The following is a 19425-nucleotide window of genomic DNA, read 5'->3' as shown; positions in this document are numbered from 1 at the left end:
ATTATTTCCCTTCTACGTGACTTTACTGAAAGAACCAAGAAGATAAACTCTTGTTTATTTTTTGATTTAAAGCTTTCATAACTGCAGGGATTCATATTATTGGTTCTTTCGGTAAAATCACGAAGGGAAATAATAAAATAATAAAACAAAACAATAACAGGACCCTGCGGGGTGGGCTGGTAGGAACGAATAATCAAAGAATATAAACATAATGTATTATTACACTTGTTTAGCCAGGAAAGCCCCACTGAGTGTAAAGGTTTTTGTAGGGTCCTGCCAAGTGTTTGCAGTAGGGGGCGATGTTGCTACACCTAATCGGACGATACGAAGGGAGAGATTGAGGCCTAGTTCTAGGCTTAAGCCTAGCTGTAGGCTTTAGGGCGCTGCGAGTTAATTTTTAATTTAAATGTTTTAATTATTAATGTATAATTTAAATGTTATAATTATTAATGTAAAAGCTTTAAATGTAAATGTTTCTATTTTAAAATATCAGGGAATGTAACATTGTTAAACATTAACTCCCTTTCACACACGCGGGGGTACGATACGAAGGGAGACTTTGAGGCCTAGTTCTAGGCTTTAGGCCTAGCTGTAGGCTTTAGGGCGCTGTGAGTTTTTTATTTAATTTCAAAGTTTTAATTAAAAGCTATCTCAGGGAATTATAAGGGAAGCTTACACGTGTTTAGCCAGGAAAGCCTTATTAATTTAAATGTTTAAATTAAAAGCTATCTGAGGGAATTATAAGGGAATGTTACACTTGTTTAGCCAGGAAAGCCTCACAGAGTCTAAAGGTTTTTGTAGGGTCATGCCAAGTGTTTTCAGTAGGGGGCGATGTTGCTACACGTAATCGGACATCGGACGGACGGACGATATAATCTATTGTAGGCTGGTCCACTTCGTTCCTACCAGTAAAATTCTCTGTAGCTCTTTTTCACAAGCGACCTGGCCATCACAAATGATAGTCCAACGAAGTGGGATTTCAATCATCAACATCACGTGGAAATGTATAGCAGCAGCTAAATACTCTAAACGCATGGTGACGTTGATTCTAAATGTGGAGAGGAAAAGTGGAGAACCCGGAGAAAAATCCACGCGATCACGGGGAGAGACATGCAAATTCCAAATATACAGCTGTCAGGGTTGGGATCAAACCCACGACCTCCTGTATACCAGGCGAGGTAGTTAACATCTCATCAGGGTCGGGATCGAACCCACGACCTCCTGTATACAAGGCGAGGGAGTTAACATCTCATCAGGGTCAGATCGAACCCACGACCACCTGTATACCAGGCAAGGTAGTTAATATCTCATCAGGGTCAGAATCGAACCCATGACCACCTGTATACCAGGCGAGGTAGTTAACATCTCATCAGGGTCGGAATCGAACCCACGACCTCTTGTATACCAGGCGAGGTAGTTAATATCTCATCAGGGTCGGGGGGTCTAACCCACGACCTCCTGTATACCAGGCGAGGTAGTTAACATCTCATCAGGGTCGGGGTCTAACCCACGACCTCCTGTATACCAGGCGAGGTAGTTAACATCTCATCAGGGTCGGGGTCTAACCCACGACCTCCTGTATACCAGGCGAGGTAGTTAACATCTCATCAGTGTCAGATCGAACCCACGACCACCTGTATACCAGGCGAGGTAGTTAACATCTCATCAGGGTCGGAATCGAACCCATGACCACCTGTATACCAGGCGAGGTAGTTAACATCTCATCAGGGTCGGAATCGAACCCACGACCTCTTGTATACCAGGCGAGGTAGTTAATATCTCATCAGGGTCGGGGTCTAACCCACGACCTCCTGTATACCAGGCGAGGTAGTTAACATCTCATCAGGGTCGGGGTCTAACCCACGACCTCCTGTATACCAGGCGAGGTAGTTAACATCTCATCAGGGTCGGGGTCTAACCCACGACCTCCTGTATACCAGGGCGAGGTAGTTAACATCTCATCAGGGTCGGGGTCTAACCCACGACCTCCTGTATACCAGGCGAGGTAGTTAACATCTCATCAGGGTCGGGATCCCCACGACCACCTGTATACCAGGCGAGGTAGTTAACATCTCATCAGGGTCGGGGTCTAACCCACGACCTCCTGTATACCAGGCGAGGTAGTTAACATCTCATCAGGGTCGGGATCCCCACGACCAGGCAAACATCTCGCCACCGTGGCACCCTACGATATCCGGCACGGTGACGTCGAAGCATGGGGGGTGCCCCCCAAAGCGCGGGGCCCGGGACTGTCACCCCGACCCGCTGTCTTCCCCCTTAGGAAGGGCTCTAGGCACGGCACGGCACACCGACGAGCGTACGGTATTGCCAGCACCACGCCCGGCCGCCTTTGTCTCCGCGGTGCCGACGTTTAGCACACGCCGCGGCAGGCGCTCGTTGTGAAGGCCGAGTCGACCTCGGGGGAGGCCCAGGACCGGTTCAGATACGAGCCGCGGTTATTGGTCGTGAGCGGGAATCGAGCTCGGGCTCGCCGGGTCCGCAGTGCGAGCGCGCCAACCGCTGCGCCGCCGCTCCCCCAAGGCAAAGACACGCCGCACACGCCGCACACGCCGCACACGCCGCACACGCCGCACACGCCGCACACGCCGCACACGCCGCACACGCCGCACACGCCGCACACGCCGCACACGCCGCACACGGCAAGATTTGCCACCGGGAAAGTGCCGCTCCACGTCGTCGACCGAAGCAAAAGAACAAAGGACTCGACTTTGCCTTCACACACGTGTACATACACACAGATCGTGTTTACACATACACAGCCTGCGGAACACAGGGACATTAACGTACACACCCGGCGCAATCGAACCTCGGTCCGCTTCGTTGCCGCGAGGCGCCGAGCGTCACCATGAGCCGCCGCTGCCCTGCCGCCCAATCGGCACGCGGGAAGTTTGTTGCCGAGCCGACGGTGCGATTCGTAAACTTTCGGGCCGCATCGCTACGAGGCCGCGACCCGGCACCCCCTCCTCTACGAATCAGGTCAGGACAACGCCGCCTGCTTCTCCCACACCTCCGATTGCCATGGTTGGCAGTCACGAAAGCTTCAAATCAAGAGAGAGGGGGGCGCTCACCCGGGCCTCTGCAGCACGTAGTTGAGCAGGAAGGAGCGCAGCGATTCGACGGTGCTGTGATCCAGCAGCACCCACTCCCGCATGGCCGCCTCCATGATGGTGGTGACGGCTTGGAAGAGGACGTAGTCCACGCGGCTCGTCTCTGCTCGCGCACGCAACACGCAGACGCGCACCGTCACACGGATGCACGCGCAGGCAGTCACACGCGCACAGATGCGCACGTGGTCACACGCGCGCACGCACGAACACACAGACGCGCACGTTCACACGCGCGCACGCAGACCGCGCCAGGTACTCCTTTGAGGCCAAGTCGATCTAAGTGAGGCCCAGGAACGGTTTAGTTCATCGTCACGGATGTTGGCCATGAGTGGGAATTGAACTCGGGTCACTGAGTTTGTAGTGCACTGCGCTAACCGCTACATTATCGCAGGCACGCGCGGGCATGCAGCCCCGCACACACACGCGGACATGCAGTCCCGCACACACACACGCGGACATGCACACGGTCAAACGAGCACACGCCAACACTCTCGCTCAGACAACCACTCACAGATTTGCTTACTCACTCGCTCACCAATTTGCGCACTCACTCACTCACCTACGTGTGCGTGTGGGGAGCGGTAGTGCAGTGGTTAGCCCGCTGTGCTACGAACCCAGCAACCCGAGTTTGATACCCGCTTATGATCAACATCAGTGACGATTATCCAAACCGGTCCTGGGTCTCCCCGAGGTTGACTCGGCCTAAAATGAGTACCTGGTGAGGAGTGTAAAATCATCGCCACTAGGGAGACAAAGGCGGCTGGGCGTGGTGCTGGCCACCCACCCCCTCGTGTACCGTGCCGGCCTTCATAGGTGCTACACGCGAACGGCAATGACCCCAAAAGTCTGTTAAGAAGCTATACAGGGGATCTTGGTGGCGAGACGCTAACTCCCTCGCCTGACATACAGGAGGTCGTTGATTCGATCCCTACCCTGATGAGATGCTCAGACAAGCACTCACATATTCAATCACTCACCTCGCTCAACAATTTGCGTGCACTCCCTCTTTGGCTGGTTAGCTCACTCATCCACACCTCACACTCACTCGCGTGTGCGTGCGTGTGAGTGAGTCCGTCAACGAGTGCGTGAGTGAGTGTTGAGTGTGTGGTGAGTGCATGAGTGAGTGCGTGAGTGCGTGAGTGAGTGCGCGAGTGAGTGCGCGAGTGAGTGCGCGAGTGAGTGCGCGAGTGAGTGCGCGAGTGAGTGCGTGGTGAGTGCATGAGTGAGTGCATGAGTGAGTGCATGAGAGCGTGAGTGAATGAGTGCGATAGTGCGTGAGTGAGTGCGTGAGTGAGTGCGCGAGTGAGTGCGTGAGTGTGTGAGTGAGTGAATGCGTGAGTGAGTGAATGCGTGCGTGAGAGCATGAGTGCGATAGTGCGTGAGTGAGTGTGTGAGTGCGTGAGTGTGTGAGTGAATGCGTGAGTGAGTGAATGCGTGAGTTAGAGCATGAGTGAGTGTGCGTGCATGAGTGCAATAGTGCGTGAGTGTGTGAGTGAGTGTGTGAGTGAGTGCGTGAGTGAGTGAATGCGTGAGTGTGAGTGTGTGAGTGTGCGTGCGTGAGTGAGTGGGTGAGTGCGTGCTTAAAGTGAGTGAGTGAGTGAATGCGTGAGTGTGAGTGCGTGAGTGTGCGTGCATGAGTGAGTGCGTTAGTGAGTGCGTTAGTGAGTGCGTTAGTGAGTGCTTGAGTGCGTGAGTGCGAGGGTAAGTGCGTGGTGAGTGATTGAGTGAGTGCGTGAGTGAATGTGTGAGTGAGTGAATGCGTGAGTGCGTGAGTGTGCGAGTGAGTGAATGCGTGAGTGAGTGAATGCGTGAGTGTGCGTGCGTGAGTGAGTGCGTGCTTGAGTGAGTCAGTGAGTGCGTGAGTGAGTGCGTGAGTGAGTGCGTGAGTGCGTGAGTGAGTGCGTGAGTGAGTGCGTGAGTGAGTGAGTGTGTGAGTGCGTGAGTGAGTGCGTGAGTAAGTGCGTGGTGAGTGATTGAGTGAGTGCGTGTGTGCTTGAGTACGTGAGTGCGTGATTGAGTGTGTGAGTGCGTGCGTGAGTACTTGATTGAGTAAGTGCGCGAGTGAGTGAGTGCGTGAGTGCGTGCGTGAGTGCGTGCGTGAGTGCATGCGTGAGTACTTGATTAAGTGCGTGCGTGAGTGCGTGCGTGAGTAAGTGCGCGAGTGAGTGAGTGCGTGAGTGCATGAGTGAGTGAGTGCGCGAGTGAGAGAGTGAGTGCGTGGTAAGTGAGTGCGTGAGTGAGTGCTTGAGTGAGTGCGTGGTGAGTCAGTGCGTAAGTGAGTGCGTGAGTGATTGAGTGAGTGATTGAGCGAGTGCTCGATGTGAGTGCGTGCGTGAGCGCGTGAGTGAGTGCGTGAGTGCTTGAGAGTGCGTGAGTGAGTGCGTGAGTGAGTGCTTGAGTGAGTGAGTGCATGAGTGAGTGTGCATGTGTGAGTGCGTTAGTACGCGAGTGCTTTAGTGAGTGCACGAGCAAGCATGTGAGTGCGTGTGCGAGTGAAGGCGTGAGTGCGCGCGTGCATGAGTGACTGCACGAGTGAGTGATTGAGTGCGTGGTGAGTGCGCGCGTGCATGAGTGAGTGCATGAGTGAGTGCGAGAGTGAGTGATTGAATGCGTGGCGAGTGAGTGATTGAGTGCGTGGTGAGTGCGTGGTGAGTGCGTGGTGAGTGCGCGCGTGCATGAGTGAGTGCATGAGTGAGTGCGAGAGTGATTGAGTGCGTGGTGAGTGATCGAGTGCGTGCGTGAGCCAGTGGTAGCTCACCCAGGATGTGTCGGCACGCACACACACACGCGCAGACGCGCACGCGGTCACACGCGCTAACAACCACTCGCTCGCTCACTCACCCACTCACTCACCCACCCACCCACTCCTCACACGCGCGAGTGAGCAGCCAGCGGTAGCTCACCCAGGATGTGCCGGCACACTGCGTAGGGCGACTTGGATTTGCGGAAGGCCAGGAAGATGTGCTCGGCGTGCTGCCTCTGCTCGTGCGTCACCAGCGACGGCGGGGCCTGCAGACAAGACGGAGAACGCCGCCGCCGTCCGTTATTTGACCGCGAGCGGGGAATCAAACTCGGGTGGCCGGGTTCGTGACAGAGGTCGCAACCGGGTACCCGATACCCGTACCCTACCCGATACCCGGCTACCCGGCCGGGTACGGGTACGGGTAGCCGTTTGCGACCCTGGTGCGGCCGGGTACGGGTACGGGTAGGCCGTGAGTCACTGGTGAGTCACCGTTTGTCACTCATTTCGGGTAGGGTACGGGTAGGGAACGGGAACCCGTACCTGGCCGGGTACGGGTAGCCGTTTGCGACCCTGGTGCAGACGGGTACGGGTAAGGAATCAAAACCCGTTTGTGACCTCGGGTTCGTGACCATGACACTCCCGCTGCCCACCGATGGTGGAGCCTGCGCACAGGCAGACAAAGATGCCCCATGTAGCCTCGAGCCCGTCGGGGCAAGTGGTATTGGCGAGCACCGACGAAGGTCGGTGTTGGCGCACGGGGGTCGTGTGCTCGCTGGCGCGGAGCCTGGCACCGTTTCTCCCTTCCAATGTCAGGAAATCACTGGAGCTCATCACTTAAAAATCTGGAGAACACACTCGTGGAGAACTGCTTGTTGTTGAGTTTAGTTTGTTGTACAATCCCCCCCCCCCGTACCTCGGATGAGCACGGTTGAATACGTACGGTGCGAAAGAAGTTCAACATATCCATCAGTATGGGTCTCAATGGGTCTCCATGGTTCTATATGAGTCTCTGGATTTCCGTGGGTCTCTATGGGTCTCTATGAGTCTATGGATTTCTGTGGGTCTCTATGGGTCTCTATGGGTCTCCATGGTTCTATATGAGTCTCTGGATTTCCGTGGATCTCTATGGGTCTCTATGGGTCTCCATGGTTCTATATGAGTGTCTGGATTTCTGTGGGTCTCTATGAATTTCTCCCTTCCAATATTATAAAGTCACTGGAGCTATGCATTTTTTTTTTGAAAACATTAATTTCGAACTGGTAGTTGTGTTTAGTCTGTTGTCCTTGCCCCGCGCACCTCTGGTGAGCACGGTTGGCTACGTACGGTGCGAAAGAAGTTCAACGCACGTTCGTACATTCGATTAATGCGTCCGACAGCGATAGCTCGATCCGAATATTTACGTGAATCGCAGGAGGAATCCGATGAGCTATAAAGCTCTTTGACACACAAGTTCAGTAGCTGGATGCAAAAAAGTTGACGGCTGCTGCTGCTGGCCACGATGAGAGGGCTTCAGACAGGGAGAGGAAGTGTTCGTGTCGTATCACTCCTCCTCCAGTGGGTTTACTACGTGGTCCGACGTTTGGGTTACGTGGCTACAATCGCCACTACTGTGGCTTGTCATTAATGTATCGTTATGGGTCTCTACGAGTCTCTGTGTATCTCTAAGGGTCTCTCTGGGTTCACTACATGCTCCATAGTTTGGGCTGCGTGGCCACAATCACACGACTGTCTGTGGCTTGTCTTTAATGTATCGCTATGGGTCTCTACGAGTCTCTGTGTATCTCAGAATCAGAACCATTATTTATCCTGGAGAAATCCGATGAGCCATGAAGCTCTTTTTCACAGATGTCCAGGGTCTCCATGGGTTCACTACGAGGTCCTTAGTCTGGGATGCGTGGCCACACCACTGTGGCTTGTCATTCATGTTCTCTATGGGTCTCTACGAGTCTCTGTGTATCTCTAAGGGTCTCTATGGGTTCACTGCAGGGTCTCCATAGTTTGGGATAGCTTGTCTTTTCCTGCGCCACTTTGCTGTGAACGTGGACAGCCCACGGCTGCTGCTGATGCTGCTGCTGATGATGCTGGTGATGATGATGCTGATGATGATGCCGATGATGATGCTACTGCTGGTGATGATGCTAGTGATGATGATGCTGCTGCTGCTGCTGGTGATGCTGGTGATGATGATGCTGCCGATGATGATGCTGCTGCCGATGATGATGCTAGTGATGATGATGGTGCTGGAGATGATGATGCTGGTGATGATGATGATGCTGATGCTGCTGGTGATGATGATGATGCTGCTGCTGCTGGTGATGATGATGATGCTGATGCTGCTGGTGATGATAACAAAGCTGACGAGGGGTGGCGTACGATTTCCACTCTCCAGTTCATCTCGCAGGCATTTGGAAAACGCGCGGTTTGTTATTTTTCTTCCCTTCTGTTGTTTGTTTTTAGGCATTAAAACAGGCCAAGCCCGGTTGCCCCAATCTCGGAGCCCAGATCTGAAGCGGCCGCGGCGCGCGATGACGACGACGACGACGTCAAAGCCAAACACGCGGTGACACGGCGCGCGGAATGAGCGTGCGTCGGCTCTTTCGTTGACTATACGGGGCGGTCCACATGTCCTGTGACCCCCAGGGCCATATTAACCCTTTCCCTGGCACGCTGCAGGGGGGCGGTGGAGGGGGCGGTGGAGGGGGGCGGGGGAGGGGGGCGGTGGAGGGGGGGTGGAGGGGGGCGGTGGAGGGGGGGTGGAGGGGCGGTGGAGGGGGGGGTGGAGGGGGGCGGTGGAGGGGGGGTGGAGGGGGGGTGGAGGGGGGGTGGAGGGGGGCTGGGGAGGGGGGCGGTGGAGGGGGGCGGTGGAGGGGGGCGGTCTCCGTTCGCCACCAAATCTCGGAACGCGTGAGCGGCTCAACGTTAACTTTATTTAGAGGCGTAGTAGTAGTAGCAGTAGTAGCAGCAACAGTAGTAGTAGCAGCAGCAGCAGTAGTAGAAGCAGCAGCAGTAGAAGCAGCAGTCGTATCAGTAGGAGCAGCAGCAGCAGTAGTAGTAGCAGCAGTAGGAATAGTAGTAGCATCAGCAGTAGCAGCAGTAGTAGCAGCAGTAGAAGCAGCATTAGAAGCAGCAGGAGTAGCAGCAGCAGTAGCAGCAGTAGTAGCAGCAGTAGAAGCAGCAGCAGTAAAATCAGCATTAGTATCAGTAGGAACAGCAGCAGTAGTATTAGCAGCAGTAGGAATTGTAGTAGCAGTCGTAGTAGCAGTAGCAGCAGTAGTAGTAGGAATAGTAGTAGTAGCAGCATTAGCAGTAGTAGCAGCAGTAGTAGCAGCAGTAGTAGCAGCAGCAGCAGTAGTAGCAGCAGCAGTAGCAGCAGCAGTATCAGCAGCAGCGCCGTTCTTTTAAAAGACATCGTTACTCACCGCAGAGAACCGTAGCGACACGACCGCCACGCTCTACGAAAGCCGGCACCAAACTGTGCCACCCACGACTATGACCCATAACAGAGGTTTTGTGGGGTCCCCACCTCACCCACCCACCCACTCACCACACTGCAGCTCACAACAACACCCACTCACTCACTCACCTCACTCACCCACCTCACTCACTCACCACACTGCAGGTCACAACAACACCCACTCACTCACCCACCTCACTCACCCACCTCACCCACTCACCACACTGCAGCTCACAACAACACCCACTCACTCACCCACCTCACTCACCCACCTCACTCACCCACCTCACCCACTCACCACACTGCAGCTCACAACAACACCCACTCACTCACCCACCTCACTCACCCACCTCACCCACTCACCACACTGCAGGTCACAGCAGCACCCACTCACTCACCTCACCCACCCACTCACCACACTGCAGCTCACACTCACTCGACCCGCCTCACTCACCCCCACTCACCACACTGCAAGTCACAACAGCACCCACTCACTCACCCACCTCACTCACTCACCCACCTCACCCACTCACTCACCACACTGCAGCTCACAACAGCACTCACTAACTCACCCACCTCACTCACCCACCCACCTCACTCACCCACCTCACTCACCCACCTCACTCACCCACCTCACTCACCCACCTCACTCACCCACCTCACTCACCCACCTCACTCACCCACCTCACTCACCCACCTCACTCACCCACCTCACTCACCCACCTCACTCACCCACCTCACTCACCACACTGCAGCTCACACTCACTTACCCACCCACCCACCTCACCCACTCACCCACTCACCACACTGCAGCTCACACTCACTTACCCACCCACCCACCTCACCCACTCACCCACTCACCACACTGCAGCTCACACTCACTTACCCACCCATCCACCTCACCCACTCACCCACTCACCACACTGCAGCTCACACTCACTTACCCACCCACCCACCTCACCCACTCACCCACTCACCACACTGCAGCTCACACTCACTTACCCACCCACTCACCCACTCACCCACTCACCCACTCACCACACTGCAGCTCACACTCACTTACCCACCCACCCACCTCACCGACTCACCCACTCACCCACTCACCACACTGCAGCTCACACTCACTTACCCACCCACCCACCTCACCCACTCACCCACTCACCACACTGCAGCTCACACTCACTTACCCACCCACCCACCTCACCCACTCACCCACTCACCCACTCACCACACTGCAGCTCACACTCACTTACCCACCCACCCACCTCACCCACTCACCCACTCACCACACTGCAGCTCACACTCACTTACCCACCCACCCACCTCACCCACTCACCCACTCACCACACTGCAGCTCACACTCACTTACCCACCCACCCACCTCACCCACTCACCCACTCACCACACTGCAGCTCACACTCACTTACCCACCCACCCACCTCACCCACTCACCCACTCACCACACTGCAGCTCACACTCACTTACCCACCCACTCACCCACTCACCCACCCACTCACCCACTCACCACACTGCAGCTCACACTCACTCGACCCGCCTCACTCACCCCCACTCACCACACTGCAAGTCACAACAGCACCCACTCACTCACCCACCTCACTCACTCACCCACCTCACCCACTCACTCACCACACTGCAGCTCACAACAGCACTCACTAACTCACCCACCTCACTCACCCACCCACCTCACTCACCCACCTCACTCACCCACCTCACTCACCCACCTCACTCACCCACCTCACTCACCCACCTCACTCACCCACCTCACTCACCCACCTCACTCACCCACCTCACTCACCCACCTCACTCACCCACCTCACTCACCACACTGCAGCTCACACTCACTTACCCACCCACCCACCTCACCCACTCACCCACTCACCACACTGCAGCTCACACTCACTTACCCACCCACCCACCTCACCCACTCACCCACTCACCACACTGCAGCTCACACTCACTTACCCACCCATCCACCTCACCCACTCACCCACTCACCACACTGCAGCTCACACTCACTTACCCACCCACCCACCTCACCCACTCACCCACTCACCACACTGCAGCTCACACTCACTTACCCACCCACCTCACCCACTCACCCACTCACCCACTCACCCACTCACCACACTGCAGCTCACACTCACTTACCCACCCACCCACCTCACCGACTCACCCACTCACCCACTCACCACACTGCAGCTCACACTCACTTACCCACCCACCCACCTCACCCACTCACCCACTCACCACACTGCAGCTCACACTCACTTACCCACCCACCCACCTCACCCACTCACCCACTCACCCACTCACCACACTGCAGCTCACACTCACTTACCCACCCACCCACCTCACCCACTCACCCACTCACCCACTCACCACACTGCAGCTCACACTCACTTACCCACCCACCCACCTCACCCACTCACCCACTCACCACACTGCAGCTCACACTCACTTACCCACCCACCCACCTCACCCACTCACCCACTCACCCACTCACCACACTGCAGCTCACACTCACTTACCCACCCACCCACCTCACCCACTCACCCACTCACCACACTGCAGCTCACACTCACTTACCCACCCACTCACCCACTCACCCACCCACTCACCCACTCACCACACTGCAGCTCACAACGCTTCTCAATCCGCTCCGTCCCTCGCACCGCTCCACTTTGAAATGCCCGACCGCCATCGTCCTCTTTCCCTCTCCCTCCCACCAAAGTTTGTTTACAACGTGACCCAATTGAACAAACCGCGTGAACTTCTTTACATTTCACAACAACTTAGCGGGTGCCGTTCGTCACTGACCGCTTGACGTTTCGGCCCTTTTGGACCATACAAACAAAAAAGATTTGGACAATAAACATTTGCCACCGGCTGTTTCCACGTCCCCCCACCCCGCCTGTGCCACGCGAGCTCTGAATCCACCGGCTGATTCCACGTCCCCCACCCCACCCGTGCCACGCGAACTCTGAATCCAAAGTGCCAAGGGTACCAGGTGGAACTCGTCTGGACGTCGCTTGGCCCTGATCGGCGGAGCAAACCCAAAAGGTTTCACACAGACCACAGGAATGAGCCAGGAACCAAGAAGCTGCAGCCAGAAGCCGCAAGGAATTCCCAGGGTTTATCCAGGATTTCCCAGGTTATACCAGATGCTAGCAAGCAGCGGGGGTGGTCACACACAGAGATGTCCCCTCGGGGGTACATGGAAAATCGGCGAGACCCCCCCCCCCCCTGGGCCCCGCGCTTTGGGGGGCCCTCGCGATTCGATGTCACGGTGTCGGATGTAATAATGCCGGTTCAGTTTGAAGGGGTCGGGGGGCCCCACACGGAGTAGGCACCCAGGTGGCTGGGAGATGTTAACTACCTCGCCTGGTACACAGGAAGTCGTGGGTTTGATTGCCGACGCTTGTTGTATATCTGGAGTTTGCATGTCTCTCTCTCATCATCATCATCATCACGGTGGCTAGATGTTAACTACCTCGCCTGGTATACAGGAAGTCGTAGGTTTGATTCCCGACGCTTGTTGTATATCTGGAGTTTGCGTGTCTCTTTCTCTCATCATCATCATGGTGGCTAGGAGATGTTAACTACCTTGCCTTGCATACAGGAAGTCATGGGTTTGATCCCGACCCTGACACCTGCTGCATATTTGGAGTTTGCGTGTCTCTCTCCCTGTGGTCGTGTGGATTTTTCCCCGGGTCCTCCGGTTTTTCCCTCCACATTTAAAATCAACATCACACTTTTAGAGAGTATTTGGCCGATATAAACTTCCACATGACGATAAGCCACTTCGTTGGGCTATCATTTGTGATAGCCAGGAAGCTTTACATAGCTCAGCGGGCCTTACCTAGTCAAATAAAAATAGTTAATAGTTTTATAGTTTATAGAGCGATTTGTCCCAGGCTCCACAACCCCCCCTATGGACATCCCTGACCACAAACCACCACCAGTGACATCATGCAACCAGAAGTTACGAGGAACCGCCCGGAGAGACCAGTAGCTGGGAGCAGTTGCTCGCAAACCCATTTAATTCATTGTGTATTTATGCTTCATCTGTTTGACTGGGTTTGCTAATCACTGTATACGGTAGAAGCATAATGCGGGAGACAGAGGCTGAACATGCGTGTTTACGCGACGTCGCCCAGCGCGGTCTGCTGTGTGTGTGTACGTGTCAAGAGACACTCGACACCATCAAGATGTTCAATCTCCAGTGATGTTCCAGGCGAAAAGATTTTAATCGATTAAATCATTGGTGAGTCCTACGAACACGTAGACGTACGGTCCCTGTGTCAACCTACCGCCGCCGGATGAGGGCCGTGCAGGCGGTGAGGGTCATTTCGACTATACTTCACCACGCCGGTCCCGCGTGGGTTGTTGAACGTGGGGGGGGGGGGGTGGGGGCGGATTGTTTGCTGTAGCGCTCTCAATGTTGCTCAAGGCGCCTGTCGTTCGTGCATGGTGGCGGACACCCATTGCAAGCACCACAGCGCGTGGTGTCGCGACGTTGTACTGCAAGCAGAGGTCGCAACCGGGTACCCGATAACCGTACCCTACCCGATACCTGGCTACCCGTACCTGGCCGGGTACGGGTACCCGTTTGCGACACTGGTGCGGCCGGGTACAGGTAGGCCGTGAGTCACTGGTGAGTAACTGTATGTCACTCATTTCCCAACGTCTTGTCTCTTCTCACAATTCAAGTTCCTAGAATCAACCCACCCGCGCCTGCAACATGGCTTCATCCCAGAGGTCGCAATCGGGTACCCGTACCCGAACCCTACCCGATACCCGGCCGGGTACGGGTAGGGTACGGGTACGGCCGGGTACGGGTACGGCCGGATACGGGTCGCCGTTTGCGACCCTGGTGCGGCCGGGTACGGGTAAGGAATCATAACCCGTTTGCGACCTCTGACTGCAAGTTCCGACCGCGTCCGTCCGCTGCTCGCAGAGCTGCATTGGCTTCCGGTTGCCGAACGAATTCGTCACAAGGTAGCGCTCATTACACATAAAGGGCTTGCCGCAAAAGAACCACAATACTTCGCTGATCGCGTCAAGGAGCATGAAACAACTTGACGCCAATTCCCGGTCGTTATCCTCGCAGCGGCAGCTTTTTGCTGGCCATCGAACAAAGGCAGTCACCGTATTGCACTCTCTCAGATGCTATATGCACTGCACTATACACTACACTATGCACTACACTATACACTATACTACACTACACTATAAACTACACTATACACTACACACTAGACTATACACTAGACTACACTAGACTACACTACACTATACACTACACTATGCACTAGACTACACTACACTATACACTACAGTACACTATACACTACACTATACACTACAATATACACTTCTGTAGACTTTTATACACTACACTATACACTACACTATGTACTAGACTATACACTGCTATACACTACTCTATACACTACAGTAAACACTTCTATACACTACATTCTTTACAACTGCTTTTATTGTGTTTAGTCTGTTGTCCTTCCCCCGTACCTCTAATTAGCACGGGTGGCTATGTAACGGGTGAAAGAAGTTCAACATCCATACAAACAAACATGGCGGCTCAACCCTAGCTTTGCTTCTGAGGTCTGACGGGATTGACGTGGGTGACTGCATGCCAGGTAAAAAACTACTTAAAACTATAAACTAAAACACTATTAACTATTTTTATTTTATGAGATAAAAGGCCCACCGAGTTATACAGCTCTTTTTTAGAAGCGACCTGGTCACAAATGATAGCTCAACGAAGTGGCTTATCACGCGGAAGACCCGGAGAAAATTCCACACGACCACGGGGAGAGACAGAGATGCGACCTCCAAATGTACAGCAGCAGGCGTCGGGGTCGGGATCGAACCTACGACCTCCTGCATACCTGGCGAGGTAGTTAACATCTCCTAGCCACCGTGATAAGAGAGAGAGATGCAAACTCCAACTATACAGCAGCAGACATCGGGGTCGGGATCGAACCTACGACCTCCTGCATACCAGGCGAGGTAGTTGACATCTCCTAGCCACCGTGATGATAAGAGAGATGCAAACTCCAACTATACAGCAACAGGCGTCAGGGTCGGGATCGAACCCATGACCTCCTGTATACCAGGCAAGGTAGTTAACATCTCCTAGCCACCGTGATAAGAGAGATGCAAACTCCAACTCTACAACAACAGGCGTCAGGGTCGGGATCGAACCCACGACCTCCTGCATACATGGCGAGGCAGTTGACATCTCCTTGCCACCGTGATGAAGATGATGATGAGAGAGACACGCAAACTTCAAATATACAGCAGCAGGCGTCAGGGTCGGGATCAAACCCACGACCTCCTGTATACATGGCGAGGTAGTTGACATCTCCTAGCCACCGTGATGATGATGATGAGAGAGAGAGACACACAAACTTCAAATATACAACAGCAGGCGTCAGGGTCGGGATCAAACCCACGACCTCCTGTATACATGGCGAGGTAGTTGACATCTCCTAGCCACCGTGTATTCAGCTTCACGCCGTGTTCAGCAAAAGTCTCTGTAGTAGATGACCCACACAGGTAACGTGCCCCGCTGTGATACGCCGGCTAACGTGCGCTTCAGCACCTCCGCATCCACAGCGATTTGGTTCGCAGGCCAAAGCCTTACGGGCAACTGACGTCACCAACAACCGCAAGCAACCGCCGTGAGCAACAAAACCCCAAGAGCCAGCAGCGGTGAGCGAAGAAGCCACCCCAGTGGGCCCGCTACCGCGCACAACCAGGGTCACAAACGGGTACCCGTACTTGTACCCGGCCGTACCCGTACCCTACCCCCGTACCCGGCCGGGTACGGGTATCGGGTACCTGATTGCAACCTCTGGGATGAAGCCATGTTGCAGGCGCGGGTGGGTTGATTCTAGGAACTTGAATTGTGAGAAGAGACAAGACGTTTGGAAATGAGTGACAAACAGTTACTCACCAGTGACTCACGGCCTACCCGTACCCGGCCGCACCAGGGTCGCAAACGGGTACCCGTACCCGGCCAGGTACGGGTAGCCGGGTATCGGGTAGGGTACGGGTATCGGGTACCTGGTTGCGACCTCTAGCGCACAGCCAAGAAGGCAAGGGGGCTAACACGGGGGTCAACGGGAAAACAACATTGTCGCTTGGCGGTGGAAGGACACAAAATAAAAATAAAGTTTTTATTTGCTCTTTATTTTCTTTACCTACGTGACTTTACCGAAAAAAACAAGAGTAAAGGTACGTAGTAGTGTAGTGTATCGTAGTGTAGTGTATAGTGTAGTATATCGTAGTGTAGTGTATCGTAATGTAGTGTATAGCAGCATACCTGTTAAACCAATACGGTTTACCCCGTTTCAATACGGGAAAAATGTGTCTGTGTTTCTCTCCTTGTGATGAGACTTTGAATGATGAACGTTGAGATTTATAAGTGGCACGGGGTGACCAATGAGGTCTGACTTGATCTGTGATAAGGCAGGCACTGATAAGGGGTTGACAGGTATGCGAAACACACGGAGGGAAGCGTCAGCGAGACCCACGAGGAACCATGGAGTGGACCACCAGGTGGGGCAACGGGGAGGCACCGTACCCAACCGACGCTGGGGATTCACACGGACGGGAGAAACGATGCGAGGGGGACATTCAAAGCAACCCCGAATGACCAGGATCGACCGAAACCGCCAGCCACTAGGGGCAACCAGTAGCAACTGGGAACCAGCCACACAGCAAGCAGTGAAGGTGATTTCGCGGAGTCGTCGAGAGTGACTCGGGAGCAAGCCACCAGCGGGATGAGCAACTTCCCGGAGCAACCATTCGTGGTCCAGCACCGCCGCCTCCACTCGCATCGACAGTGACTCGGAGCAAACAACAGCAACGGCGAGCCCCACTCGGGGCAACCATCAACCACGTGGATGCGACTCGGGGACTATCGGCGTGCAAGAGGAGGGGCTCAGAGCGACCAGAATCAACCACGAGTCCCCAGAAGTCACACGGGACCAGCAGGAGCAACCATCGACTTTCAGAAGCAACTCGCGGGGGGTGGGGGGGGCAGAAGCAACTGGCAGTGACCAGGAGCCACCAGCAGCAACTAGAGTGGGGACGGTAGAGGAACCAGGGGGCTATACATTTTGATTTAAAGCTTTCGTGACTGCAGGGATTCATATTCTTGATTATTTCGGTAAAGTCACGTAGAAGGAAAATAATAAAATAATAAAAATATAAAACAATAAATAAGACGTTCCCTCCCACGTGACTTTACAGGGGGCTATACTCGGACCCATCGGAAGTGACTCGTGGTGAGTTACGAGGAGAAAACCAGAATCGACTCGAGAGAAACCAGCAGCCGCCCGGAGGAACCTCGCGGCAACTCGGAGCCACCAGGAGCCACCAGGAGCCACCCCCAGCGAGCAGCGAGCGGGAGGAACAGCAGCAGCGGGAGCCGGCAGCAACTACCCAGGAGCGAGCGGGAGCCGGCAGCAACTACCCAGGAGCGAGCGGGAGCCGGCAGCGGGTAGCCAGCAGCGGGGGCAGGAGCCCCCCGGTAGTTCACGGTGTCCCCCGGGTAGGTAGGAGGGCAGGACGCCGCGTACGCCGTGAGGTCAACACCACACGGAGCCTGTGAGGTGAACACCACGTGGGTGAGTGTGAGGTGAACACCACGTGGGTGACTGTGAGGTGAACACCACGTGGGTGACTGTGAGGTGAACACCACGTGGGTGAGTGTGAGGTGAACACCACGTGGGTGACTGTCAGGTGAACACTACGTGGGTGACTGTGAGGTGAACACCACGTGGGTGACTGTCAGGTGAACACTACGTGGGTGACTGTGAGGTGAACACCACGTGGGTGAGTGCGAGGTAAACACCGCACGAGACCCCGCGAGGCGCCCGCCTCTCCGCGCGTTCCCCCCGCACGGCGCGTCCCGCACGGCGCTCGCTCTCTCGCTCTCCGCCATCGGCTCGCGGGCCTCGCCGCAGGAGCGAGGCGACGAGGCGGAGAGCCGTGGCCGTGGAGGAGGTGGGGAGGCGACGAGGCGACGGGGCCTCCTCCCCACCGCGGCCCGGGAGTTTCTCACCATCAGCGCCTTGGCCGCACACTCCAGTTGCCCGATGGTCTCATGCGCGCTGGGCGCCGCCATCTTGGGCCGCCTGGTTGCCGGGGGGAGGGTGGGGGGGGTAGAGGGGGCGGGGCGGATGGGAGATTCGGGTGGGGGGGCTTAGAGGGGACGGGGCGGATGGGGGATTCAGGTGGGGGGGTTAGAGGGGGCGGGGCGGGTTGGAGGGGGCGGGGCGGATGGGAGATTCGGGTGGGGGGGGTAGAGGGGGAGGGTGGGGGGGTTAGAGGGGGCGGGGCGGATGGGAGATTCGGGTGGGGGGGGTAGAGGGGGAGGGTGGGGGGGTTAGAGGGGGCGGGGCGGATGGGAGATTCGGGTGGGGGGGTAGAGGGGGAGGGTGGGGGGGGCTTAGAGGGGACGGGGCGGATGGGGGATTCAGGTGGGGGGGGTTAGAGGGGGCGGGGCGGGTTGGAGGGGGCGGGGCGGATGGGAGATTCGGGTGGTGGGGCTTAGAGGGGGCGGGGCGGATGGGGGATTCAGGTGGGGGGGGTTAGAGGGGGCGGGGCGGGTTGGAGGGGGCGGGGCGGATGGGAGATTCGGGTGGGGGGGGTAGAGGGGGAGGGTGGGGGGGTTAGAGGGGGCGGGGCGGATGGGAGATTCGGGTGGGGGGGGTAGAGGGGGAGGGTGGGGGGGTTAGAGGGGGCGGGGCGGATGGGAGATTCGGGTGGGGGGGTAGAGGGGGAGGGTGGGGGGGCTTAGAGGGGACGGGGCGGATGGGGGATTCAGGTGGGGGGGGTTAGAGGGGGCGGGGCGGGTTGGAGGGGGCGGGGCGGATGGGAGATTCGGGTGGTGGGGCTTAGAGGGGGCGGGGCGGATGGGGGATTCAGGTGGGGGGGGTTAGAGGGGGCGGGGCGGGTTGGAGGGGGCGGGGCGGATGGGGGATTCGGGTGGGGGGGGGTAGAGGGGGAGGGGCGGATGGGGGATTCGGGTGGGGGGGGGTAGAGGG

General features: G+C 56.0%; 1 protein-coding gene across 1 annotated transcript in view; it reads right to left on the bottom strand.

Annotated features, from left to right (window-relative positions):
* Positions 1 to 18521, bottom strand: part of XPO4 (exportin 4) — a 76765-nt gene extending 58244 nt beyond the window's left edge. The window contains exons 1-3 of the mRNA XM_078880309.1: positions 18441 to 18521; positions 6032 to 6137; positions 3090 to 3231 (exon numbers count right to left, since the gene is read on the bottom strand). Coding sequence (XP_078736435.1) covers positions 3090 to 3231; positions 6032 to 6137; positions 18441 to 18503 — 311 coding nt within the window. The 5' untranslated portion in view covers positions 18504 to 18521. The remainder of the gene's footprint in view (positions 1 to 3089; positions 3232 to 6031; positions 6138 to 18440) is intronic.
* Positions 18522 to 19425: the final 904 nt, after the last annotated feature.

This window comes from Lampetra fluviatilis, chromosome 57 (assembly GCF_964198595.1).
Source record: "Lampetra fluviatilis chromosome 57, kcLamFluv1.1, whole genome shotgun sequence".
Classification (NCBI taxonomy): Eukaryota; Metazoa; Chordata; class Hyperoartia; order Petromyzontiformes; family Petromyzontidae; genus Lampetra; species Lampetra fluviatilis.
Note: the sequence above shows the minus strand (reverse complement) of the source record. Positions and strands in the feature narration are given on the sequence as shown.